This window comes from Sorex fumeus, unplaced genomic scaffold (assembly GCF_029834395.1).
Source record: "Sorex fumeus unplaced genomic scaffold, SorFum_2.1 ptg000033l, whole genome shotgun sequence".
NCBI lineage: Eukaryota > Metazoa > Chordata > Mammalia > Eulipotyphla > Soricidae > Sorex > Sorex fumeus.
Window position 1 is genome coordinate 16945410 of NW_026606090.1, and position 27156 is coordinate 16972565.

The 27156-nt window shown below is 41.8% G+C and overlaps 1 protein-coding gene and 1 pseudogene across 1 annotated transcript in view; one reads left to right on the forward strand and one right to left on the reverse strand.

The window, feature by feature from the left end:
- Positions 1 to 14274, reverse strand: part of AP3M2 (adaptor related protein complex 3 subunit mu 2) — a 34151-nt gene extending 19877 nt beyond the window's left edge. Inside the window, exons 1-2 of the mRNA XM_056116915.1 lie at positions 13942 to 14274; positions 9530 to 9701 (exon numbers count right to left, since the gene is read on the reverse strand). Coding sequence (XP_055972890.1) covers positions 9530 to 9701; positions 13942 to 14214 — 445 coding nt within the window. The 5' untranslated portion in view covers positions 14215 to 14274. The remainder of the gene's footprint in view (positions 1 to 9529; positions 9702 to 13941) is intronic.
- Positions 14275 to 25747: 11473 nt separating this feature from the next.
- On the forward strand, positions 25748 to 26940 carry LOC130025994 (PRELI domain containing protein 3A-like; annotated as a pseudogene).
- The last annotated feature ends 216 nt before the right edge of the window (positions 26941 to 27156 follow it).

Below are 27156 nucleotides of genomic sequence, written 5' to 3' on the forward strand. Positions count from 1 at the left end.
ATTATCTAGAGTCTACCTGTGACAGGTAGGCTTGAATGGTGGTGGGAAGGTATAGTGGTGGGATTGGTGTCAGAAATACTGAATGTAATCAGTTAATGTGAACAACCGTTGAAAATAAAATTTAAAAGTTTAAAAAAATTGAAAAAAGGAGATGAATGGACACTTTCTGGAGGAAGATATACCAGAAAATACAAATATTAAAAAATGTTCATCATTTATCAGAAAAATGCAAATAAGAATGACAATAAGATATCATCTCACACCTGTGACAATGATCTGGGTCAAAAAGACCTTAAACAACCAGTCTTTGTGGCGTGCAGTGCAAAAGCATCCTCATTCACAACTGGTGAACGGTGTCTGCTTCAGCCTTTTATGGAAAACAGCATCTTTTTTCTTAAAAAGCTGAAAATAGATGCACATTCCACCTCTGCCACCATGTAAACTCATCTAGGGGCCCAGCTTCAGAGATTCATGAGATTCATGATTAAACCTCGAAAGAGATCAACTAGTTGTAAACATTTCTCAGATGCACAGTCCTGGCTGAGGTCTCTGTGGCAACCCCAGGGGTCGGGCCAAGTCCCTGCTCTGCCTAGGCTGTGGCAGCTGCTGCCAGGCCTCTGGCCCGACTCCACTGCCTCTCAACAGAGCTCTACAGAGACACAGAACTGGTGAAAACTTCAGGCCCAGAGGGATTTTCTTGACTGAGAACTCTGGGCTTTCTCAGAGAGGCGGGCCCCTCTCCAAGAGCCCTGGCAGCTGTTCCACATCCTGCCATGTAAGCTCACTGCCCAGTTAAATATTCTGTGTTCTCTGGAGCACCAATATCTCCAAACACTACAATACTAACGCCCCAAGAAGTAGCACACCAGATTGGATGGGAATATAATGTAGAGGCCAACTAAGCTCGACATAACAAAAACATTAACACAGAAGGTTCAACTAGCAACCAAACCGTCAGACAAAAGGATTAATGTCCCCATGGTGAAATATAACCATCTCATAAATTTTCTTTTACTCAAGTATTTTTTAAAAAATAATTTCACTAGTCATTTACTGCAATATAAAATAAATATAAAATGGGGACAGGAAATGGGGACAATGGTGAAGGGAAGGTAACAGTGGTGGTGGGATTGGGGTTGGAATAGTGAATGTAATAAATGCATCATGAGCAACTTTGTAAACCATGGTGTTTAAATAAAGTGGAGAAAAACAGACATGCCTTTTCCTAATCTCTCTTCATTCCAAATCTTAGCTGGTTTTTAAAATTTTATTGAATCAGTTTTTTTCCTTAAGATTCCCTAATCGCAGTACCAGGAATTTTACTCCATGGCTTGGAGGCCAGCCACACATGCTAGGGGAAAAGGGAGCTCAGATAGAGAAGGGAGCACCAAATAAAGGGTTTGGGGAGGATCCTCCCAGGATGGGGGAAGCATGCTGAGAGTAGACTATAGACCAAACATGATTGTCATCCATTGCCTCTTTTGCAAACCACAACACCTAATAAGAGAGAACAAAAGGGAATGCCCTGCCACAGAGGCAGAGTGGGAGGGATACTGGGATCCGTGGTGGTGGGAAATGGCCACTAGTGGAGGGATGGGTATTTGATCATTGTATAATTGAAACCCAAGCACAAAAATTTGTAAGTCTACAATTGTACCTCATGATGTCTCACTAATAAAAATTTTTTAAAAAAATTCCCTAATCGCTCCTTCAACAGATTTTCAGTAAGTTTCTCTCAGTCATTTATAAAATAGTATTTTGTAAAATGAAGAAAAGCTAAACATAGCATTTCCACAAGACCCAGTCATTTTACTTCTTGGTTCTATCCCCAAAACACAAAACATTAAGTTTGGAAAGATACATACAAATCTATGCTCACTTTGGTGTTTAGTATAATAGCCAGAATATAAAACCAGATATCAACAGATATCAACAGATAAATATGTAAAGAAACTGTGGCATTTATACACAATTGATTATAAAGCTTTAAGATAAAATTTTTTAAAAAAAATTTTGGGTCACACCCGGCAATGCTCAGGGGTTACTCCAGGCTCTTATGCTCAGGAATCACTCCTGGTGGTGCTCAGGGGACCATATGGGATGCTGGGGATTGAACCCAGGTCAGCTGCATGCAAGGCAAATGCCCTACCTGCTGTGCTATCATTCCAGCCCTGAAAAGATAAAATCTTGAAGTTTGCTGTAACTGGGGTGGAACTGGAAAAAGTCAAAGGGAAGAACAATATCAAATTATCTCACTCCTGTGAAGCGTATAAAACAATACAATAGTAGGGAATAAAGAATATCAAATGACAAACCCTTGGCCTTGGATTACAAAACAGATTACCAAGCACAAAACCACAACTGCTAACATTATTGTAACCATGTTACAAAACTACAATAAAAATAAACTTTCTAATGTATCAAATTATAAAAACTTAAAAAATGGATGTTAATAAGGAAGGAAAATAAACCAAACCAAACCAAACCAAACAGATCTATCATTACCAAACATAATGATAGTTCGAGTTAAAAACTTAATGTTAAAAATCATGGGAGTGTGACTCGGTAGAGAACCTTCCTTGCATGTGTGAACCATTCCCAGCACTGCCACGGGCATGCACTTTCTGGCACAATACAACCTAGTGCAAGTCCTGCAACCACGTCTGAACCCCTGAATGTCACAACAACAACAAAGAGAAGAAAAGGGGAAATACATGTTTTGGGGGAAGCCCAAAGAAGTGTTGAGGGGGCCTGAGAGCTGCACTGGTGGTTCCATGAGAAGGTCTGCAAGGCCAGCGGTGCTGAAAGTCATCTCCAGGTTGCACCCAGCAATGTATCTTGACTTCTGTACTATCTCCTGGTTCCTATATTCTCATCATTTTGAAAAAAATGGAAGGTTTGGAGATGTTTTATTTAAAAAATTTTTATATAATTACCACGAATAATACACGCCAGGCTGTGAAGCTGCACATTTTAGCATGGTGTTTTTGTTTGTGTGTGTGTGGTGGGGGGCATCACACATCAGAATGCAGCACTTTCACAGCTGGCTACAGTGTTTTCCATTACTAAGAGTTACACTCCCTTTATTGTGGTTCTTGCACTCAGGATTGCCAGAAGTCACACTTTTCAGCTGAGATGCTTACACACATTCTGGTACTTGCAAGGGCCACTTTGATGCATAAGCAGGTGCTCACTGCTGTCATACTTCCTGACTGTGATGCTCAAAAATCCTTTACTGCAGGTTGCTTCCCATGATTTGGGGTACTCAACTACTTGCAACATAAGGGGTCACAGACAGCAGAGTTGCCAGGTATGAGTAGCAGAGCCACTAGAATTGCACTAGGTGCAAACGGTAGCACCAGGGATTTGATTTACAATCTCATCCTTGCAGACAGATGGGCATTCAGGAAGTCCCTGACCCCTAAAATGCATCATTTAAAAATAGGGTATTTAGGGGCCAGAGTAAAGCAAGCAGAGTGTACTGGCCTTGCATGTGGCTGGCCCAGGTTCATTCCCTGGCACCTCATATGGTCCCCAAGCCCCGCCCAAGCCTCCCAAAGTGCCACTGGGTATGCCCCTCCTCCCAAATAATTAAAATAGGGTATTCAATTAATGGTGACAGGATAAGCATTTCCAAACCTTTCATAATTCTTTTTTCAAAGTTATACTGGCTATTCTTGGATATTGATGCTCTGTAAAAAAATTTTTTCCAAGGAAATTGAAACTATAATCAAAAGTCTTCCCAAAAACAAAAGCCCAGGTCCAGATGGATTCACTAGTGAATTTTTCCAAACATTTAAGGAGGACCTACTGCCAATCCTTCTCAAGAATTTCCAGGAAATTGAAAAACAAACACTCACAAACAGATTCTATGAAGCCCATATCTCTCTAATACCAAAAGGAAACAAAGACACCACAAGAAAAGAAAACTATAGGCCAAAATCCCTGATGAACACAGATGCAAAGATTCTCAACAAAATACTAGCAAATAGAATTCAATTACTCATCAAAAAGATCATACACCATGACCAAGTGGGATTCATCCCGGGGATGCAAGGATGGTTTAACACTCGGAAATCAATCAACATAATCCATCATATCAACAAAAGAAAAGATAAAAATCATATTATCATATCAATTGATGCAGAGAAAGCATTTGACAAGATTCAGCACCCGTTTATGATGAAAACCCTCGCAAAAATGGGGATAGAGGGGACTTTTCTCAATATAGTTAAAGCCATCTACCACAAGCGTACAGCGAGCATCATCCTCAATGGGGAAAAACTGAGAGCCTTCCCCTAAGATCAGGGACAAGACAAGGATGTACACTCTCTACACTGCTGTTCAATATAGTACTGGAAGTACTTGCAATAGCGATTAGGCAAGAAAAAGATATTAAGGGCATTCAGGTAGGAAAGGAAGAAATCAAGCTCTCACTATTCGCAGATGATATAATACTATACTTAGAGAACCCAATAACCTCCACCAAAAAACTCCTAGAAACAATAGACTTGTATAGTAAAGTTGCAGGCTATAAAATCAATACCCAAAAGTCCATGGCTTTCCTATACCCAAATAGTGAAAGAGAAGAAAGTGACATGAAGAAAACAATCCTGTTCACAATTGTGCCCCAGAAAATCAAGTACCTAGGAATCAGCTTTACTAAGGAAGTAAAGGACCTATACAAAGAAAACTACAAAACGCAACTTCAGGAAATAAAAGAGGACACAAGGAAATGAAAAAAATATCCCCTGTTCATGGATCAGGAGAATTAACATTGTCAAAATGGCAATACTTCCCAAAGCACTGTACAAATTCAACACGAGCCCTATCAGGATACCCATGACATTCTTCAAAGAAATGGAGCAAACACTCCTGAAATTTATATGGAACAATAAGCCCCCACGAAAAGCTAAAGCAATTCTTGGGAAAAAGAAAATGGGAGCAACCAACCTCCCTAACTTCAAACTCTACTACAAAGCAGTAATAATTAAAACAGCATGGTACTGGAACAAAGGCAGAGTTGTAGACCAATGGAACAGGGTTGAATATACTGACATCTCCCCCCCAAGCATACAATCATCTCATCTTTGATAAGGGATCAAGAAAAGTGAAGTGGAGCAAGGAAAGCAACTTTAACAAATTGTGCTGGCAAAACTGGACAGCTACATGCAAAAAAGTGGGCTCGAAACTCTGCCTAACCCCATGTACAAAAGTAAGATCAAAGAGGATTAAAGACCTCAACATCAGACCAGAATCCATAAGGTACACTGAGGAAAAAGTTGGCAAAACCCTTCATGACATTGAAGCTAATGGTATCTTCAAAGATGTCACACTACTGGCCAAACAAGTGAAAACAGAGATAGACAAATGGGACTATCTTAAACTAAGAAGCTTCTGCACCTCCAAAGAAACAGTGACCAAAATACAAAGACAGTGTACAGAATGGGAAAGGATATTTGCCGAATACACATCTGACAAGGGGTTGATATCAAGGGTATACAAAGTACTGGTTGAACTCCACAAGAAGAAAACATCCAACTCCATCAAAAAGTGGGGCGATGAAATGAACAGAAACTTTCTCAAAGAAGAAATACGAATGGCTAAAAGGCACCTGAGAAAAAGCTCCACATCATTAATCATCAGGGAGATGCAGATCAAAACCACAATGAGATATCATTTCACACCACAGAGACTGGCCCACATCCAAAAGAACAAAAGCAACCAGTGCTGGTGCGGATGTGACGAGAAAGGGACCCACCTTCACTGCTAGTGGGAATGCCGACTGGTTCAGCCCTTTTGGAAAACAGTATGGAAAATTCTCAAAAAATTAGAAATTGAGCTCCCATTTGACCCAGCAATACCACTCCTGGGAATATATCCCAGAGAGGCAAAAAAGTATAGTCGAAGTGACATCTGCACTTGTTTGTTCATTGCAGCACTCTTTACAATAGCCACAATCTGGAAAAAACCTGAGTGCCCAAGAACAGATGACTGGTTAAAGAAACTTTGGTACATTTACACAATGGAGTACTATGTAGCTGTTAGAAAAGAGGAAGTCATAAAATTTACATACAAGTGGTACTACATGAAAAGTACCATGTTAAGCGAAATGAGTCAGAAAGAGAGGGACAGACATAGAAAGATTCCATTCATCTGGGGAACATAAAGTAACAAAATAGGAGACTAACACCCAAGAATGGCCGAGATTAGTACCAGGAATTTTGCTCCATGGCTTGGAGGCCAGTCACACATGCTAGGGGAAAAGGGAGCTCAGATAGAGAAGGGAGCACCAAATAAAGGGTGTTGGGAGGATCCTCCCAGGATGGGAGAAGCATGCTGAAAGTAGACTATAGACCAAACATGATTGCCACTCATTGCCTCTTTTGCAAACCACAGCACCCAATAGGAGAGAGAGAGAACAAAAGGGAATGCCCTGCCACAGAGGCAGGGTGGAATGGGGGTATGGGGGGTGGGAGGGATACTGGGATCCGTGGAGGTGGGAAATGGGCACTGGTGGAGGGATGGATATTTGATCATTGTATAATTGAAACCCAAGCACAAAAATTTGTAAGTCTACAACTGTACCTCATGGCGTCTAATAAAAATTAAAAAAAATTTTTTTCAGTAAATCTATTAATTGTCATGCAGACCTTTATGTAGTAAGAGAATTCCAAAACGTAAAGCCTTAGTGAAGAAATATAACTTGACTAAAGCAATTTTTTTTGCAGATGCAAGATAATTTATTTTGTATTGCTTGTTATAAATAATATAAAATGTCTGTAAGTGTCTATCATACAGGGATTCAAGAAAAGAAGGGAAAAAATAGTATGAGATTTTGCATGGCCACGAAAGTGGCCACACCCTCCCGGTATTCTAAAAATTAATATAATTGGGATCCGGAACCATTCCTGCAGTGAGCTGCTTGGTTCCAAGATTCATTTGTGAGTCTGATTAAAGCAATTTTTAAGAATGTGTCCAAATAAAACCACGAGTAGTACTGATGACAAGTGACAGACTATCCTATGTGTGCACAGGGCCACTCCTAGTGGTGCTTCGGGGACTATGTGGTGCTGAGGATCAACCTGGGGTTCCCACATGCAAAACACAAGGTCTTGCCTGTGGAGTCATCCCCCTGCCCAAATATTTGAAATTTTCATGAAAAAAGGAAAACATTTCAGCCGAAAAAATGGACAAAGGAAACAAAAATCAAAATAGGAAAAAAAAACCCAAAATACCAGCCAATAAACATTTGTAATTAAAAAAATTAATGTGTAAATAATAAGATACCATTAAATCGCTGAATTGTCAAATATTTTCTTTTGGGGAGAGGTTGGGTTTTTGGCCACACCCAGCAGAGCACAGGGATTACTGCTGGCTGTGTGCTCAGTGATCATTTCTTGTGGAGCATAGTTATGGGCACTGGTGCAGATAAGACCCGACCTTGCAAAATGGTCCGGAAGCGGGGCCCCTTCTGGGCAAAGCTGGCAAGGACAGGGTGTCAGCACCGGGTTCCTGGCTTGAGCCTCACTCAACCTCCTAGTCACATGAGCCATGACACAGAAACTGTCATGTATGCTTACCATGTCATCCTACCTGCAGCATCTAGCCTTGATTGGGATTGGACCAGGGCAAAGCAGAGTAGGAAAGGTAACAGGCCAATAATGCTAATCTTTATGTGATTGGACTTCCTGTAAAGCCGAAACCCTCTATAAAATATGTGTTTGACATATTTATTTGACAATAAAGTGAATAGCCATCAGCTGCTCCTAGAGGATTTTTCTCTACGTGCCAGTCATCCTTTGTCCCACGTCTGCCCGGGCCCAGTGCGTAACATGTCAAGACACATTGGGGAAAAACTGTTCCCCAACAATTTCTGGTGGTGCCTGGGAAACCATGTGATACTGGGGACTGAGCTGAAGTCATTCAAAGCCAGGCAAGTGCCTAGCCCCTGAACTATCTCGCCAGCCCCATGCACTGGCAAAGTTAAAAAAAAAAGTTTAACTAATAGTAGTAACAGAAGTTAGATATTCATTAAAAAATTTTTTTAAATTTATTTGGTTTGAGAATCACACCCAGTGGTACTTAGGGGTTACTTCTAGCTCTGCACTCAGGAACCACTCCTTGTGGTGCTTAGGGGACTATATGGGATGCCAGGGATTGGACCTCGGTTGGTGTGAGCAAGACAAAAGCCCTACCCACTGTACTATAGCTCCAGTCCCCAAGAAGTTATTACTGTGAAAAGCATAAATTGGTATAACTTCTCTGGAAGACAATTTGGCATAATGCATTAGAGATCCTAGTGCACACCCTTTTACCCAGCACTTCCATTTCTATGACTGAAAAGAAATCACTGTAGATATGCACAAAGATTACATATAAGAATCTTAATTTCTTGCTACTTAAAAAAATAAAAGTAGAGGGGGCCGAAGTACAGTGGGTAGGGTTTTTGCCTTGCCCGTGGCCCATCTGGGTTCAATCCCCAGCATCCATGTGGTTCCTCCAAACACAGCCAGAATGATTCCTGAGTGCAGAGCCAGGAGTAACCCCCTGAGCATCACTGGGTGTGACCCCCCAAAAATAAAAATAGAAACAGGGACTAAGTCAATTTAGGGTCTATTCTGTTAGGCATAAAACTATAAATTATTAAAAATTATGTAGATGAATATCATAATGGAAAAATTTTCACAACAAATTAAAAATATATATTGTTTTAAAATTTTGTCCACCCATAACCTATAAAACAAATACCTTATAATAATTGTGTAAAAAATGAGGTGATGGGGCTGGAGAGATAGAACAGTGAGTACGGCATTTGCCTTGCACGTGGCCAACCCGGGTTCGATTCCCAGCATCCCATATGGTCCCCTGAGCACCGCCAGGAGTAACTCCTGAGTGTGGAGCCAGGAGTAACCCCTGTGCATCACCGGGTGTAAACCAAAAAGAAAAAAAAGTGGGGTGAGGTTATTTTCAAGTTTCTCTCATTTTTCTGTATTTTTTGACATTTTATACTCACTGTATAAAATGGGGGAGGAAAACACTTCCTTCTATCTTCAAAACCACGAAGTTTTCTACATTCTAGCTTCTGAAGTTGTGACAGAGTGGGGGGCGGGGTCATAAAAATTGGCAACAGTAAAAGTTTCTGAACATGCAATGACCATAAAGTAATTAAAAATCATGGTTTGGATTGTACAGCAGTCTAGCAATCATCCATGCAGGCTCAATCCCTGACACCACTCAGTCCTGAAGTCCTCCCAGGAGTAAGCACAACTGGGGGTGGTGCAAGCTCACCCCCTTTCAAACTAAAACAAATGAACTGTGTACTGAATCCTGTGGCATTTCTAGAGTGAAAGAGTTGTGAATGGCAGATAATTAAGAAGTTCTGATCTACACTATAAAGGTTGTATCTGAAGTAAAACACAAAGTCTTTAAAGAGTAAACTGACATTCCCAAAAAAGCATTTAAAACAGTGATCACCACTAGGTCACATCCAGATGGTAGTTTTCTGTGGACTTGCCCTTCTCCATACCTGTTATGGTGTTGACAACTGTTCGCAGGATCGTGGGAGGCTTTATCAGTTCTTTGAGGATGTTGGATTCAGTAGCCAATGGAAACCCATTGTCAAGCATCTCTTCCAATACTTCATAAACCACCACCACATTGTCTTTGATTACTGGCTCTGAACACACTCCAAAATAATCCTGGTGAAAATGCAACATGTGCATTTATCAGTTAGAGGCTGCAATAAGTGAAGGAAAAAAAAGTTCCTAGGCAATAAGGACCTACTTCTGTCCATATACGTTTCTGGGATAGTCTATAATGAAGGAAGAAAATGTAACTATAGTTCTCTAGCTGTCTGGATGAGTTTGTCAGAAAACACTGAACTGCCTAATAGTACTAGTATTATTATTAATTTTGTTTACTAACCAGAGTTGTCATTTAAACCTGTTTGGACTACTTTCTTCAACTAGACAAAATAAGTGGTATATAAAACAATCTCTAAGTATAGTTAATGCTGTGTTGCATGTTTGGGAATTGCTAAAATTGTAGATCTTAAAAGTTCTCATAACAAGAAAAAGAACTGAGGCCTGAGTGATCATAGCGGGAGGGGATTTGCTTTGCATGCAGCCAACCTGGGTTCAATCCTGCATCCCATATGGGCCCCCCTGAGCCCACCAGGAGTGATTCCAGAGTGAAGAGCCAGGTATAACTCCTGAGCATGGCTGGCTGTGTGCCCCCCCCAAAAAAAAAACAAATAAAAAAGGAATAAAAGGAAAGTAAGTATGTGTGGTAGGGAGATATTGGATTTATTGTCAGGATTATTTTGTGATGTATACAAATGTTGAATCATTATGCTGTACACATGAAACTAGAATAAAGTTATATTTAAAACTATTATATACATTTATAAATAACTGCAAACAACTATGCAAAGGTATCTTGATATGGCATAAATTGACCTGAAAATCTTTTTAACCCTATTCTTCTATTTCTTAATGTTCATGAAGTAAATAGAGAAAACAAAATGGAACGAAAACAGAATAAAAATGAGCCAGAGCAATAGTTACAGCAGGGCACTTGCCTTGCACACGACCCAGATTTTGCCACTGGGACTCCATATGCTTCCCTGAGCCATACCAAAAGCAATCCCTGAGCACAGAGTCAGGAGTAAGCCCTGAGCACTGCAAGATGTGGTCCCCTCCCCCCAAAAAAGAAAGAAAAGGGTTCATAAATTTGTACATCAAAAAATCTCTTTAGATCATCTCTACTGTAAGATGCTAGGATTTTTAAGAACTCTTAGTTCTTTTAGTAACAAATGCTAAACTTAGATATACTAAATTTCTGGGTTGTGGGGGGAAAAATTACTAGACTTTTAATCAGAAGATTTAGATTTTGGTAATGTTAACTGTCCTCACTAGATTACATCATGCTAATTTGGTTCTTCTTGAATAGTACAATGAGGATATTACTACTGGGCACACAGGGACCCCATAAAACTAAGCATAATTGACTAAATGATAGTTTATGAACATACTCTGTAAACTTTCAAAGCATTGAGTAAAATATGATTCATGGTGAAATGATTTAGAAACAAATAATTGCAGCTATTTAGTATACCTTCTAGGACTTCTAATCCTTTCTTTTGTTTTGTTTTTCTTGTTTTGGAGTCACACAGGGCTTATTCCTGGCTTTATGCTCAGAACTACTCCTAGCAGGGTTCGGGGTGTCATATGTGGTGCCCGGGCTCAAACCCAGGTCAGCCACGAAAAAGACAAGAGCCCCATGAACTGTCTGATTACCCTCCTTGGCTTGACCACAGAAGGGAAGTTCACATGCCCCTTTTGAGAAATCTCATTTGTGAACAATTCCGAGTATTGGAAACTTTGTTTTACTAAACTTCTAAGATCTGCATTACAGTACAAAATTTACATAATAGCCCACAGATATCTGAAGACGGCTTTGAGTTTTCACTTCATATTTTTTCCTCTCAACAGTCTACTGTTTGTGCTGTGATTTGGCTCCTTGATCATTTTACCATCTTGTCATTTCTTCGAAAACTTCCTAATTTTCCTGTATTTTCTTCAAATTAAGATATACAAACTATGTCATTCCAATTATGGATGATATCTAAAAATGAACACAAACTCAATGTGATCTAAATTATATCAGACATCAATTATCAGAAACATTCAATATTCAGGAGCACCTAGGAATCAGGAATATGTCTTTAAAATAAAAATATTTCAACTTAGAAAATAAATATTTAAGGTAAGTTTCATATTTCTTTCTCAGGAGTTATTTATTTTTGTTTTTTGGGCCACACCTGACCGTGCTCAGGACTGACTTCTGGCTCTGTGCTCATAGACGATTCTTGATGGACTTAACGGCCCATATGGGATGCAGAGGATAGAACCTGGGTTGGCCGCTTGCAAGGCAAGTGTCCAACCCTCTATACTATCACTCTGGACCTATTTTTATATATTTAAAAATAAAATATATCATAGAATTTTATAAATCAGGCAAAATGTGAAGCTGGAAAGGAGACTTTTTAAGTATGACAAAGTGCTACAGCAAAAGTGCATTTGATTCAATAGCAAGAACTCTCCAATCACATTCTAGTATAAAAAAGTAATGCAGTCAGAAACATATCATATAAGACAGACATTACATTCTGGTTGTATCCTGATTTTAATGTTTCAAAATTGATGAACAATGAAGTCCCAGATTTCCAAATTAACAACTACATTGTTTTTCCAAATTCCTTGGTGGTTTTAACTCTTTCTCATTCCTCTCTTCTGTTACTGATATTGCTCTGATGATATGAAACAAATGACAAGTTTCACCAATAAAAAAGTTAATCTTAGAATGGAATAAAATGCATATGTGGAAAACAGCAAGGCCTAGCTAGAGCAGTTTAAGATCGTAACTTGAGGTGATTGTACTTTGAGTTCCTCCTGATTTAGTTCCTCTTTTAGAGTTAATAATTTGTATCCAGGTTTTCACTCTGTAAAGTAATATGCTGCATGATAAATGGAATCTAGAAGAGCAGTATCAGAAAGTTTTGTGGGACAATTATAAAATATATTTTAATTCTCTTGGAATGAAAGCCATCCTAGACATGTGATATGAATATGACTGCAAATAAAAGGACTCTTTGATTTTTTTTTTTCAGTTTTTTGAACCATACCAGGCTGTGCGCAAGACATACTTCTGACTCTGCTTGATGGGGCTTAGTGTCAGAGACTGAACCCAGGTCAGTCATGTGTAAGGGAAATACTTGACCTGCTATACCATCTTCTCTTCTGCTATTTTCTGTTTTTTTTAATCATAATATATAGGCTGATGCTCATTCTCCTTTTCTTCACTTCTACAACTTTTCTACACATGTGACTGATTACAGGTTTCACATGACATAGAAGTAACAAAAAAAGTCCTTACTTCTTATTGTTCATTTGAATTATACAAATAACCACAACAGAAGATGAAATCTGGAAAGCAAAGAATATCCCTATCTGTATCCAGAATTTAGACCGCCTAAGTCCAGTGCTAGAAAGCATGCTGATATAGTAGTAAAGTTTAATCTCCTCTATATCCTTCTCTTCAATATCTTTAAATCTATTTCTAACAGAAAATGAAAAATGAAAATTACATTTTGTAAATTGCATCATTTACAATCTTATAGCATTAAGAACTCTACTTTTAAATTGGCAACAAGAGCTCATTATTGTCCTCAAATGCTGTGGACAGGACCCCAGACCCAAGCTGAGTTCACAAATTATTTTTGATAGGGAGAATTAAAGTATTGACTAATTATATTTTTAAAAATATATCTTTAGGGGCTGGAGAGACAGCACAGTGAAGAGGGTGCTTGTTTTGCATGCAGCCAACCCAGATTTGATTCCTGGCAAGTAAACTCATCTCCTGATCATTGCCAGGAGTGATCCCTAAGTGCAGAGCCAGGAGTAAGTTCTCATATATATGTATGCATATGACGATATTATTTATACACTCATAACTTTTTATGTAAACCAAAGCTAGCATAAAGTCCACCATTAAAATAAAAAAAACTTATATAATTATATTAAGTAGGTTCTTTTTCATGCAATAAATTTTGTTTTGTTTTGTTTTCAGGCCTTACTATATTGGGTGCTGGGGATCAAACTTTGATATGGGAATCAAACCCATATCAAAGCCAAAACCAAACTGTTGACTATTGCTCTGGGTATTATTATTACTCTGGCCATCATCCAGTAAATTCAAAAGTGTTCATTTTGTTATTTTAGATGCTGCCAATAAACATAAACAAGAGTATTATTAGAAGGCACAGGAAGTGAGAAGTATCAGTTCTGGTTTCTTAAAACATTCCTCAACTGAAGTTTAATACACAGAACTTCAGAGACACTATAATTTACGTGTATGAAACATCTCACATTCACACACCTGGAATGTGTCCACTACTCGGTGAAGAAACTCAATGACAAACAGAGGTGGGACTTCTGTCTGGATCACAGCCACAAAAAATATCTTGTGCCGGTAAACACTTAACAGGTAGTGGTGAGGCGTAGGGATAACTGGAGGCACATTTTCTGCCTCAGTAGCTCTCTCTTGTGCCTCAAAAAAGTAATCACAAACAGAACGGCTGACCACGCTTTTCCAGTGTTTCTCCAAGAAAATGTCTCCGGAGGAGTTGATCAAAAATAGGCTATGAATCATGTTGGAGAGAGTGAAAGAGCAAAGTATTTTTTCAGTTGGAAAGTCTCAGGAATGCAAATTTTTAAACCTAAAAACAAAAGAAACTATTGTCAGTTTTATTTAATCAAAGCACTCTCTCTCCCTGTCTCCATCTTTTCTAGGGGGTCCAAGTCTTACCCCTGCTTTAAAAACTAAGTTTGCCTTCCTCTGCCGCACAGCTTGCGGTACTGCACTCCGGAATTCCTAGGATAATTAGGATCAACCATCTCGGCTGTTCGTATACCAACCAGTTATCTTCATATTGAATCATATCCTGAATAACACTCATTTAAATTTAGACATCATTCTGGACTTCTATTTTTCTCAGTTATGCTCACAGTTCCCAAAGAAGAAAGACCATTCCTCATGTTTTTGCTGCCTCACTGTACAGTTCCTCCTTAAATACAAAAAGGGCTTTGATAATGAATGAGGCTCATGGACATTCTATTCATATCTATAGGAAAAGTCTATGGGGCCCCGGATGTGGCTCAGTGGTAGAGAGCTTGGCTTGCACGTGAGAAACTGGATTCAATCCTCAAGACCTCAAAAAGAAAGTTCTTTTTATGGTTACGGTTGTGCAGTCTTATATGGTAGCCTTTAGCCAAATGGGACTATTGAACATTGGAAATGCGGTAGGTCCGAACTAAGAGGTGCCAGTTAAGCGTAAGACATCAGATTTTGCAGGCTCGGCAGGAAAAAAAGTACTCAAAACATTTACTAATAATGAAATAAGACTAATTATAAGTACTGTTGGTTCTACTTTGAGGTACTGGTTTAAATACATTAATTTAATCTTTTTACTAACGTGGTTTCTAGAAAAAAAAATTTCCACCTGACATATTTCTATCTGGCAGGCAGCTTTCCAGCACGGAATGCTGCCCCTGCGCTTCTGATTTCAGTGGATCAACCCCATTCTCGGAGGACTTGCTCTCCGCAAACTCAACCCCCGGGTCAGCAGTGGCGTCTCGACCATGGCCGGTCCTGGCACTGACCTGACCTGTAGTCCCCACAGCATCAGCGCCCAGGCCTTGCAAGGGGCAGGGCTAGACAGGCGCGCGGCAGAAGGCAGAGGCCAGGAGAGCCCGCAGGGGCTGTTTACTCGATGGTCCCTGTTGGGGTCAAGCGGGGATGGGCTGGACAGAGGCAGGAAGGGTGCAGCTACAGGCAGGCACCCCCCGTCGCCATGGTAACAGCGCCCGAGCTGAGCCTCTCCATCCCTCTACAGGCCCTCACCGCTGCATCCCCGCCCCTCACCTCTCCATCCCGACCCCTCAGCTCTCCAACCCGGCCCCTCAGTTCTGCATCCCAGCCCCTCAGCTCTGCATCCCAGCTCCTCAGCTCTGCATCTCAGCCCCTCACCTCTGCATCCCAGCCACCCACCTCTGCATTCCGGCCCCTCACCTGGACATCCCGGCCCCTCATTTCTCCATCCCGGCCCCTCACCTCTTCATCCCAGTCCCTCATTTCTGCATCCCACATCATCTCTGCATCTCGACCTCTCACCTCTGCATCCCGGCCCCTTAGCTCTGCATCCCTCTACTCTGCATCTCGAAGCTTCAGCTCTGCATCTCGGAGCTTCAGCCTTCCATCCCGGCCCCTCGACTCTGCATCCCGGTCCCTCAGCTCTCCATCCCGGCCCCTCGGCTTTGCATCCCGGCCCCTCGGCTCCGCATCCCGGCCCCTCGGCTCTGCATCCCGGCCCCTCGGCTTTGCATCCCGGTCCCTCGGCTCTGCATCCCGGTCCCTCGGCTCTGCATCCCGGCCCCTCAGCTCTCCATCCCGGTCCCGCGCGCCGCCCTGCTCACCCGCCAGGTTCGCGAGGAGTCCACCATTCCCGGCGCGAGCAAGTCCGGCCCCACGACGGCCCCCTCGCGCGCAACGGCCGTCGCTCGCGCGCTGATTGGTCGGCCGCGGGCCTCGCGCCTGCCTCTGAGTCTGCGTCTGTGATACGCTACTTCCTTTTGATTGACCGTTGCCCATAGCTACCGGGATTGGAGCCCCCAATTGGTGCTTGTTGACTCACACTCATCCCTGATTGGTGCGGCGCTGCGACTCCGAGTCCCGATTGGCTGCTGGGAACAGCCTGTTGGGACCCCTGGCTCCATCTCCCAGATACAAAGGGCCGAGCCGGCTGCTCTTGACACCCGCGTGATCACGGAATGAGCCTGGAAAAGGATGTTAAAAAGTGATATCCAGGACACGACATATCTAATAACATGGATAATAAATCATAAGCGGTAATAACTACTCTCCATTAGATAAGTGCCTTATAAAGAAATATGATGCCCTTTTCTTTCTGTACACAGGATAAAGGCGACTACCGTGTATCTTAGAGAGAGCTCTGGACCTGGATCCAGGAGCCGCTTCCATCCCTAGCCAGACAGCACCAGTTAGAATTTAAGAAGGAACTTGAGCTTTCAGAAAGGTCAATGGCTGTGGTACTGTCGTTTGAAGTATAGTAACTGAAGTCAGTGTCATGCAGAAAGTATGAAGTAGGAGTCAAATGACAAGGTTCAACTGCAATTTAACTAAAAAAAGTTATTCAATGAGATGATGTATGAAAACGGCTTGCCTTGTTTCCTAGCACATTGGACACATGCTTAATAAAATGGTAACCTGAGGAGATCTTGGTGATGATGTTCACCTAGATCCTCTCTTCTTAAACTATGGTGGGGTCAAGTAGCTGAATGTCTGCGAAAATTTTGGAAATAATGAAAGATTTCTGAAGGCACAGTGAACAAAAATTAATTCAAAATCAACTTTATATGAATTGGAGGTTTTTCTGGTAGTGCTCAGCCATATTGCATTCTTCTGGCAAAAATGAGCCAGGAAAAGAAGTTTAAGGAGCCCTGCCACAGATGATATGGCTGCCCCTCTGAGCTCCAGTTTCCATATTCATAAACGGAGCTGCATCTCTTCTTCACACACAAATCCATATGAAGGCTACCTGAAGGTGGAGCAGGGGAACTGATCTTGTTATTTTCTTGTTTTAATTTACTTTTCACTAGTTGTTATTCTTGATGTAACACTCACACCTGGCAGTTCTGGGGAGTTATCAGAGCCTCTCGTAGTGATGCTAGAAACTGAACCCTGAGCCTAGCATATTCGAGAACAGTGCTCTACCGCTTGAACCACATTCCACCCCTCTTGAAGGTGTGTGCATTGTTTTATCCCATATTAGCCAGGTGAACATAGTTGGCTAATTTTGAACTAAGTAAAAGAGGAAAATACAAAATTGAAATGAATGAATGGAGTGGTATCACATAAGCTTAGAGGTTCTGAGGTTAGACTGCATGAATTCTGAATTCTGCTCTAAAATTTACCAGCCTCTCTGATTTTGAGAAAATATCTTCTCTGAACTCTAGTTTCTTCGTAACTCAAATAAGGACAATAATATTATCTGCTTTTTAGACTGGTGATGATTGAGTTAGCAAGATGTTATCGGAAAGAAAGAACACAAGATACGATTACACAATGTTACAAAGCAATGTGCGTCTAAAGTGCAGAAATGCAATTACTGCTCTGATCATTTCTCATTCGTTGAATAAAATTTACTGAGTGTTCCATGCATCAAGCTCTGTGCTAGGTGCTGGGTTTGCTGCAGTAATTATTATCACAGGCATAAATGCCAGAGTCTAGTTGGGAAAACAAATGAGAAGCAAATAATTGCAAAACTATGAAATGCGAAGGACATATGGTTTGTATGGGTGTTGGTGAAGGAGCTTGACTTAAAATTATTGTAAACTAAAACCTTCAGCATAAATATGGGTTTTACTGAGATGAAAGCACAGAGATAAGAGTATATGTGGAAACCACTAGAATACAGTGTGAAATATAGATAGCCAAACTAGAATGGGAGAAATGGCACAGACTCTTTATGCTTTTCTAAAATGAATTTAGAAAATTTAAGTAGAAGACAGATGCTTGTGGCATTTGTAAAAAATATTTCATTGTGTGCACTGTCCATAAATATTTAGTGAGTTCTAATGAATTTCAAAAACTTTTCTGCTGCTTGGATGTACAAAATCTGTGAACATAAGCTAACAATTCCTGACCTAAGAAACTTTCATGCTTGTGGGAGGAGATATTATGATAAACTTAATAAGTAATGTATAAAGTATGTTGGAAGGTGGTGAGCTCAATGGGGGAAATAGTAATCAAGAATATCATAGAACTGGATGGCAAGTTATTGTGTTTAATGATAGCTAGTAATGATAGTAATGAAAGCAAGTCTCATTAAGGGAAGGCATTTGAACAAAGACTTGAAGGAGGAGAAGTTGCTAACTATAAGGGGATATATTGTAGAAGAGCATTCTATTATAGGGAGCAGATCATACAAAGGCTTTAAGATCAAAGCATGCTTGGAGAGTACCAGGATCAGTAAGGTAGATAGAGTAGAATGAGAAAGGGGTAAAGTGGGGTATGAGGTTGCAGGATTGAGGGTGGGACCTGATTACAGAAAAGTCTTGCTTTTAAAATAATTTGGCTATAAAGAGGGAAGACAAATCAAGGGTTTGAGCAAAGAACAGGATCTGACTTAACAGCCTCCTGCATAGATGGGTCAGGTTAGAGGAAAACTGGTTAGGAGACTGCTTTGATAATTTAGGTGAGAGCCAATAGGGCTTGGGCAAGGTAGGGCCTGCTATGGATGAGGTAAGGAGGAGTCATATTTTGTATATAGTTTGAAGGATTTGGTTAGATTTTAGATGAGTGGGATGTGAGGAGTGAAAGCAAAAGAAGAGTGAATGACATGAGCTGAGCATCTAGGCTAATATTATCAAGTGAGATTAAAAGAACCATAAGCACACTGTAGCACTGTCCTCCCGTTGTTCATCGATTTGCTCGAGCAGGCCCAGTAACGTCCCTATTGTGAGACTTGTTGTTACTGCGTTTGGCATATCAAATACGTCACGGGGAGCTTGCCAGGGCTTTTCTATGTGGGCGAGATACTCTTGATAGCTTGCTGGGCTCTCCGAAAGGGTCGGAGGAATCAAACCCAGCGCAGCCAGGCTGGCCACATGCAAAGTAAATGCCCTACCACTGTGCTATCGCTCCAACCATAGGATAACAGATATAAATTGAAATCTATCAATTCTGATTGGGACTTTTGAAGTTCAATATAGCTATTGGTTCAATTAGCTATGGAAGTAGACATGTTAAGAACTACATATATGTGAGTTTGGGGTTCAGAAGAGATGTAAAATTGGAAGCATCTTGAATAGAAGAGGCTTAAGCTCTGTGGATACTCTAAATTTAAGAGTCATAAGGGAAGAGGGAGATCCAGAATCACTGATCCTCAAAAATACTCTAAAAATTATTGACATGATCTCCTTTTCATAGCGGAGAAAACTGCAGTGAGTAACTTGCTGAAGATCAAATTGGCAGTAAGCAAACTGGCAGTAACCAAGAACACTGGATAAAAAAACACGCAAGAAGACCCAAGCAATCTGGCCCAGAGTACACATCTCCTGTCTTTCTTATATGCCTGGGAACTCAATGAGGAAGTGGTAAGTGGGAGAATGAAAATTTTCATGATTAAATTTTCAGAAAAAAATGTTGTGTGGGTATGTCAGAAAAGATAGGCTCGGACAAAGGAGGACAATTGAGGCTATCACTGTGATCCACAAGAAAGGTGATAGTGACTGCAGTCGTGGGGGAAGGAGCCTGAAGAGAAGTAGACTTACTGCAGAGATAGACTTACGCTGGAGACAGATTCCTGAGGTATAATAGTGGGAATTGGTGTTTTTTGAACATAGTGATGGCGAATGACAAATCACGAATTGTTTGTAGAAGGAGATTACTAGAAGAGAAAAACATTGAGGAGTGGGAGATGCAGCAAAGCAATGGAAGCAGTGACCAGGTTCATGTACAAAGTAGACCCTCAGGCATTTGTTGAGTTGAAACAAAGCAATATAGAAATTGGGAGTTTATATACCACGCTCCCATAACTTGAGAAGCCATGGGAAATCAACAAGTGGTGAGTTCGTTTTATGTATAAAAATCTCTAGGAAAATATTTTCTCCTGTCAATCTACAGCTGACAAATAATCCTAGTGCTTAATGATTCACCACAGAGAAATTTTGCTGTCACAAAAACCCCATACCAGCTATTGGGGCTCCCAGGGAACGAAAACTTTATCAGTTCATTATTTGTTTTGTGGTATTAAATTAATTCAATTAATTAAATCTTTGCCCCACACAAGAGAGGCTTTGCCCACCAGAAACAGTGCTTTACTTGTTGGATGGTTGGTTTTTAGGCTATGATCTATGGTGCTAAGGGCCTATTCCTGGCTCTGTGTTCAAAGGTCATTCCTGGAAAAGCTGAGGGAACCTCAAATGAAGTTCTAGGAATAAAACCAGGGTTGGCTGCATGCAAGAAAAATCCCTGTATTTTTTTTTATTTTTATGTAATGAGAGCCTCAACACACTTCTCTGGCTTTCACACTACTTACTCTTGTCCATGCATGCTACCCTTCTGATCATAAAATAAAGACAAATCTTTGTCACTCTAACCTGGCACATCTCTTAACTCATACTACTTGTAGGAATTCTCTAGAACGCTCAAAGCAGTATGTTTTTATCATCCAAAGATGTTCATTTTTGTCATCAAGTATGATGTCCAATATTAAATGTCAATTCTTCTTCCTCTGTGATTATGTAGTTCTTTCATTAACTCAACTTGCTTTTTGATACTCTGCAATGCATTCATATATGCAGTCTCATCCCTGCAATTCATGTCAGTAATTCTTTATTAGAGAACAAGAAGGAAGTCTGTAGGAAGTCCCAGAGAAGATACAACAGCTCCTAGTGGGCAGAGGATGTAATCTCTACAGGGAGATGATTATGAATTTCTGAGGGTGGTCTGCTTTGATGACAGAATTGTGTGTTCAGGGTCTACTGAGAAAATCTGGGACTATCAACTGCTCCCATCCATTTGTGCAGTCTCAAGCCCTCAGTATAAAAATATTCACAGTATAATAGATTCATTATCATTACTACTCCATGCCCTATAAATCAAAGGAAAAAAGTGGGTATGGTGCTGCCAACAGATCAATCTGTATCTGTAAGGTGAATGCATCAGCAGCCTGATGACACCTTCAGACTTCCAGATGCCCCAAAATTGCTGTTGCGCCTTTGACCAGACCCAAAAACTTGGGGCAAAGTTTACCAAGAAAGTAAATGGCCAAAAGTTAGGTATGTGGGAGACACATCCACAAACCACCTCCGGTTCAGCTATATAATTGGAGGCACGGCCTCTCTGGTTCCTGATCAAACTGCTTAGTGGCCATGATCCCAGAGACTCAGAAACAAATCTTGAAACCCAGCGGCTTTTGGCAGAAATGCGTCAGGTTCCTGCAGTAGGTTACCGGGGCTGGGTCACCCCAGGTGGGAATAGGTTTTGTGCCTTGGCCTGTTCCCCCTGGCGGCCCAGTGACCGCCATCCTCCAGAGGCCAGTGGACAGTCAGGTTTGGGCCCGCACTGATGAGACATGCGGGGCCTCATGGGATGGGGGTGGAGCCAGCCCTTTCCTCCCCACCCCAACAAGACCTCAAGTCGCCACCCATGAATGGCCTTTCTGGCTCCTGATCAAGCTGCTTAATGGCCATGATCCCAGAGACTCAGAAACAAATCTTGAAACCCAGTGGCTTTTGGCAGAAATGTGTCCGGTCCCTGTAGTAGGTTACCAGAACTGGGCCACTCCAGGTGGGAATAGGTTTTGTGCCTTGGCCTGTTCCCCTGGCTCTCCGGCACAGCCATGGCTCCAGAGGCAAAAGGACTTAGTCCAGAGCCCGGCAGATTGCAGCAGAAAAGTGAATGAACCATGAGTTAAACTCCTGCGCCAGGCCTCCCCAGGAGGGAAAGGGTGTTGCTCCCTTCCGTGTTTCTCCCCCCGGCAGCAAGGTGACCGCCACCTCAGAGCTTATTGAAAAGCCAGGTATGAGCCAGTGGTGACGGGGCAACTGCAGTCTCATGGGAAGGGGGGGGCGGTACCGGCTCATCCTTCATGTCCTACCCAGGTCACAAGTTGCCCCCCACGAGTGGCTCTCCAGTGACTCCAGAGACAAAAGGACTTAGTCCAGAGCCTGGGAGCTTGCGGCAGAAAAGCGAATGGACCATGCATTAAACTATGGTGCCATGCCTCTCCGGGAGGGAAAGGGTGTTGCTACCTTCTGCCTTTTTCCCCCCTGGCAGCAAGGTGGCCGCCGCCTCAGAGCTTATAGGAAAGCCAGGTATGAGCCAGTGGTGACAGGGCAACTGCAGTCTCATGAGAAGGGGGGGGTGGTACCGGCTCGTCCTTCATGCCCTACCGAGGTCCCGAGTTGCCCCCACAAGCGGCTCTCAGGCATGGTCATGGCTCCAGAGGCAAAAGGACTTAATCCAGAGCCTGGAAGCTCGTGGCAGAAAAGCGAATGGACCATGCGTTAAACTACGGTGCCATGCTTCCCCCGGAGGGAAAGGGTGTTTTTCCCTTCCGCCTTTCTCCATCCCGGCAGCAGGGTGGCCACTGCATCAGAGCTTATAGGGAAGCCAGGAATGAGACGGCGGTGATGGGGCAACTGCAGTCTCATGTGAAGGGGGGTGGTACCAGCTCATCCTTCATGCCCTACTGAAGTCACGAGTTGCTCCCCACGAGTGGCTCTCCAGCACAGCCATAACACCAGACGTACAGAAACCAATCTCATAATTATCTGGCTCTTTGCAGAAATCCAAAATCGCGTGGCTGCTATTGCAGTTGTGCGACATTATATGATTCTCATAACCAGCTATGGAAAAAAAAAGTATTTCACAATGCCTTTTCAGCAATTCTGATTGTTGGGGGGGGGGGGAATTCTAAACAATAATGGTGCATCTTTTGTCAAAATAATGAATGTAATCAATGTAGAGAAGAGTTAAGTGGAAATCATCTGCCTCACAGGCATTGGAAGGGGTGGGAGGAGGGGTATATTGGGGTTCTTGGTGGTGAAAAATGAGTACTGGTGAAGGGAGAGGTGTTTGATCATTGTATGACTGAGACTTAAACCTGAAAGCTTAGTAACGTTTTCCACAGTGATTCAATAAATAAATATAAGAAGAAAAATCAATCAATAAATAAAACTTAAAAAAATTCAGAATTTCAAAATTGCACGGCCACTACTGCAGCCATACAACATCATATGTTATTCATAACCAGCATTAGAAAACAAATTGTCTATTGCTGCCTTTCCAGCAGATCTGAGTGTTGGGGTAAGATCTCAAATAATAATGGTGGGTCTCATGTCAAAATATTGAATGTGATCAAAGTAGAGAGAGAGTAATGTGGAAATCATCTGCACTACAGATAGGGGAAGGGTGTGGAATGGAGGTATACTGGGGTTGTTGGGGGTGGAGAATGGGCACTGGTGAAGGTACGGGTGTTTCATTGTATGACCGAGACTTGGACCCGAAAGCTTTGTAACTGCTCTCACGGTGATTCAATAAATAAAATTATAAAAAATGAAAAAAAAGTAAGGTGGAGTTCATGCCCAATTCAATCAGTGGCTGAATAAATAGCAGTTCTCCTACATAAAAAAAAATCAAAGGAAAAATATTTTTGTAAGTAAATGAAGATGTCTTCCAAAACTGCTTTGTGCTGTCAGGGTCATAGTACTGTCACTAAACTCATGTTTGTCGTTTGAGGAAGGTAATGTTAGGTCCATAATAAGTACAAGACCAGCATGGTAATTTCCTTATGCTGAAGTTATGGATTCAATGCCTAACTATTTGGGAGGATTTCTGCGGCAAGAAAATTTAACTGCAATTGTAGATTTTTATTTGTTTATTTGTTTGTTTGGGGGCCACACCCAGCTGTACTCAGGATTTTCTCCTGACTCTGCATTCATATATTACTCTTGGTGGACTCAGGGGATAACGCCTGTGTTAGCTGCATGCAAGGCAAGCACCCTACCCACTGTTCTATCACTCAGGCCCTTGTTGTAGTTTTTAATTTTTATTTATTTTTAGTTTTTATTTCTATGACTAGAGATAAAATTTGTTAGGTTAATTCAAGGGATAGTTTGCAGGTAGGAAAAATAGAATTGAGAAGGTCTATGATTCCTGTATTAGGTCCAAGATAGAGTTAAAAGTATGAGTGCTTGCCATTTATGAAGGCAGTTAATATAGACCGGGAGAAAGATTGAATTAATAGGTATGGCAAGTTAAGGAAAGATTAGACTGGAGTATAAGTTTCTGTCCAATAGGCTGCTGAGCATAAAGACATAGGTTCCACATAGAAAGTTAGCTTTGTCAAGGTCAAGTAAACATCTAGAGAGGCATACAGAGAGGCATATGTCACTATATCTACACTGTGTAATCCAATGTGAGATAATTACAGGTGACTGATGCTCTGGCATGGGGGAGAAGCAAAAATATATTGGGGGTGGTATAAACTCATATATATACTCATAAAAAGTGAGGGTGATAGGGAACCATCCAATAGAATGATCAGAGGTAAGTTTGTTTTGTTTTGTTTTTAATTTGGATATGGAGCTAAAAACTGGTACCAAAATGGCATCCAGTTAAGGAAGAAGAATTTGGGAATAAGAATCCATATCGCATGTCCTTCTCCCAGAAGGGAGCATAGCATGACACTTGCTATAACCATGCCGCTGGACCCCATGCCAGACTGTTTCACTCTGGGCACCCCAGAGAGGGGTGGGTGAGACCCCTCCCCGCCCCAAGGGTCCCAGTCCTGGCGCCGAAACTCCAGAACTCAACCACTGCCAAGCTCATGGTCACTCTCCACATGCTCAGACCGAGCCTTACCCGTGAGTGAACCTATTTCTGAACCGCAAGGCTATGACACTTCATTCCACATACCCTACCCATATTCCAACAGTACTGCACCACTTTTGATGGGGTTCAAAGTAAGAAGCAACCAATCTTAGAGGGAATTTTTTTTACAGAAACACACACACACACATATAAAAGCACACAAGACTCAACCTTTAATAACATGTTAGTGATCGCTTATGGAAGGACTTAATAGCCCCTGAGTGAAATGCAACTATCTTTACACTCTTCCTCTGAGGATACTTATTATTAGCATTTTCAGCGGTTTTTCATAACAAACAATACAAAATATATTATTTCAGTTCTGCTTTGGGCGCCTGGGATTGTGGTTCGGGATGGAAACACCTGAAATATGGTGGTGGGAAGGTGTAATGGTGGGATTGTGTCTGAATATTAAATGTAATGAAATATTGAGAACTACTTAATAAAATAAAAAAGGTTTTTTAAAAATGAAAATAATGATAATAGCAAATTGTAGTTCACTGAATAAAACAGAAAAATTTTTTAAAATGGGGGTGAGAGAACAAGTCAGGAAAGCTACTGAAAGAACTTAACACTTACCAATCTGTAATGACTTTGGAAAGTTTGAATATTTTAATATAGTACAGGAAAATCTGGAATCATGAACGAGGGTCAACCCACTGGCAGGCAGATGAGATGGTGAAGGCATGAGCAAGAAACAGTTAAAGGGGAGGAGGGGCCTAACATGGGGCCTAGTGGGGCAACCTTAATGCAGGGTGTACCTGAATTTAGTGTGCTAAATGTTGCACTCCAGTTGGACAGCCCTGCAGGGCATAGGGAAGGGCCTTGCTGACCTGGATATTTGGCCTGATGAGGAAGAGAGAAGGTTTTGGATGTATGTTATCTCCATCTAAGACATGAAATGTGTCCGTACACCAGTGGAGGTTAGGGTTTGATTAGATTAATCTTTGGGCTACTGAGAATATCCCGCCCACTTGATAGAGTCTGGAAAACTCCCCGTGGTGTATTCAATATGCAAAACCCAGTAACAGTGATGGGTCTCATTCCCCTGACCCTGAAAGAGCCTCCAATGTGGCACTTGCTAAAATCGCAGAGCTAGGATGATTGGAGATGTTACTGGTGCCTACTAGAGGAAATTGATGAACGGGATGACAGTGATACAGTGAATCGTTGGAGAGACATTTGCACATATCAAGCAGTTGGGAAAGTTAGTGAAATATAGAAAGTTAAGAATTATATTAAGGGGCTTTCGAGTAGTGATCAAATATAGGTGGGAGAGATGTAAAAGGGTTAAGAGAAAGTAAATCAATAGAAGCATAGAGATGAAAGGGAGATTCAAGAAAGCAGAATGTCGCGCCCGTGCTGCACTGTCCTGGAGCTGTAGCCACGAGCGAGTACCCTGAGGCCTGGAGTGCGGAACACTCAGCCACCCGTGGGACATGGTCATCATGGCTGCCATGCAAGTACCCGAACCCCATGAACTCCTGCTTAATGGGAGTGGACGACCGCAGCCGACTGCACTGCCACCTGCTTCTCAGCACCATGTGGGGACTGCCCAGCTCCCTGAGAGAGATTTGGGGGACAACCAGGACTTTGACATACATCAAAGAACATTCCATCATGGATCCAGTGGGAAAGAAAATGGAACTCTGCCCCACCAATATCACACTTACAAACTTGGTGTTTGTGGATGAGAGACTGGTCTATACACTCCATCGGAGAACCCAAAACGACCAAGCTCACACAGGAAACCCTGATCACTGTGGCTGGGATCAGCTTTGGCAGCTGTCTGGAAAGTCTCACGGCCAGCACAATACCACTGGAGTGAAGAAGGGTGGCTAGGCCTTGGAGTGGGTGTTCGGCTGACTCAGTGTGAAGCTGGAGGGCCTCACTGTACCAACCTGCACCAGAGTCTGATGCCCAGAACCAGAGATGTGGATCCTTAGGAGGCCAAGTCATGGGAGTTGTCACTTGTCCCCTACCCCTACTGTGGGGATGCCCCGCACAGTGTTCTGCTCTTGGTTTGTCACAAGGAGCATTTCTAACTGGTGCATGTTGCTGGGAAGAACTGATTTTGCTCTGTCTTAGTCTATAGCTTACCCTTACTTTATTTTCTTCTTGTGGGGGTGGGAG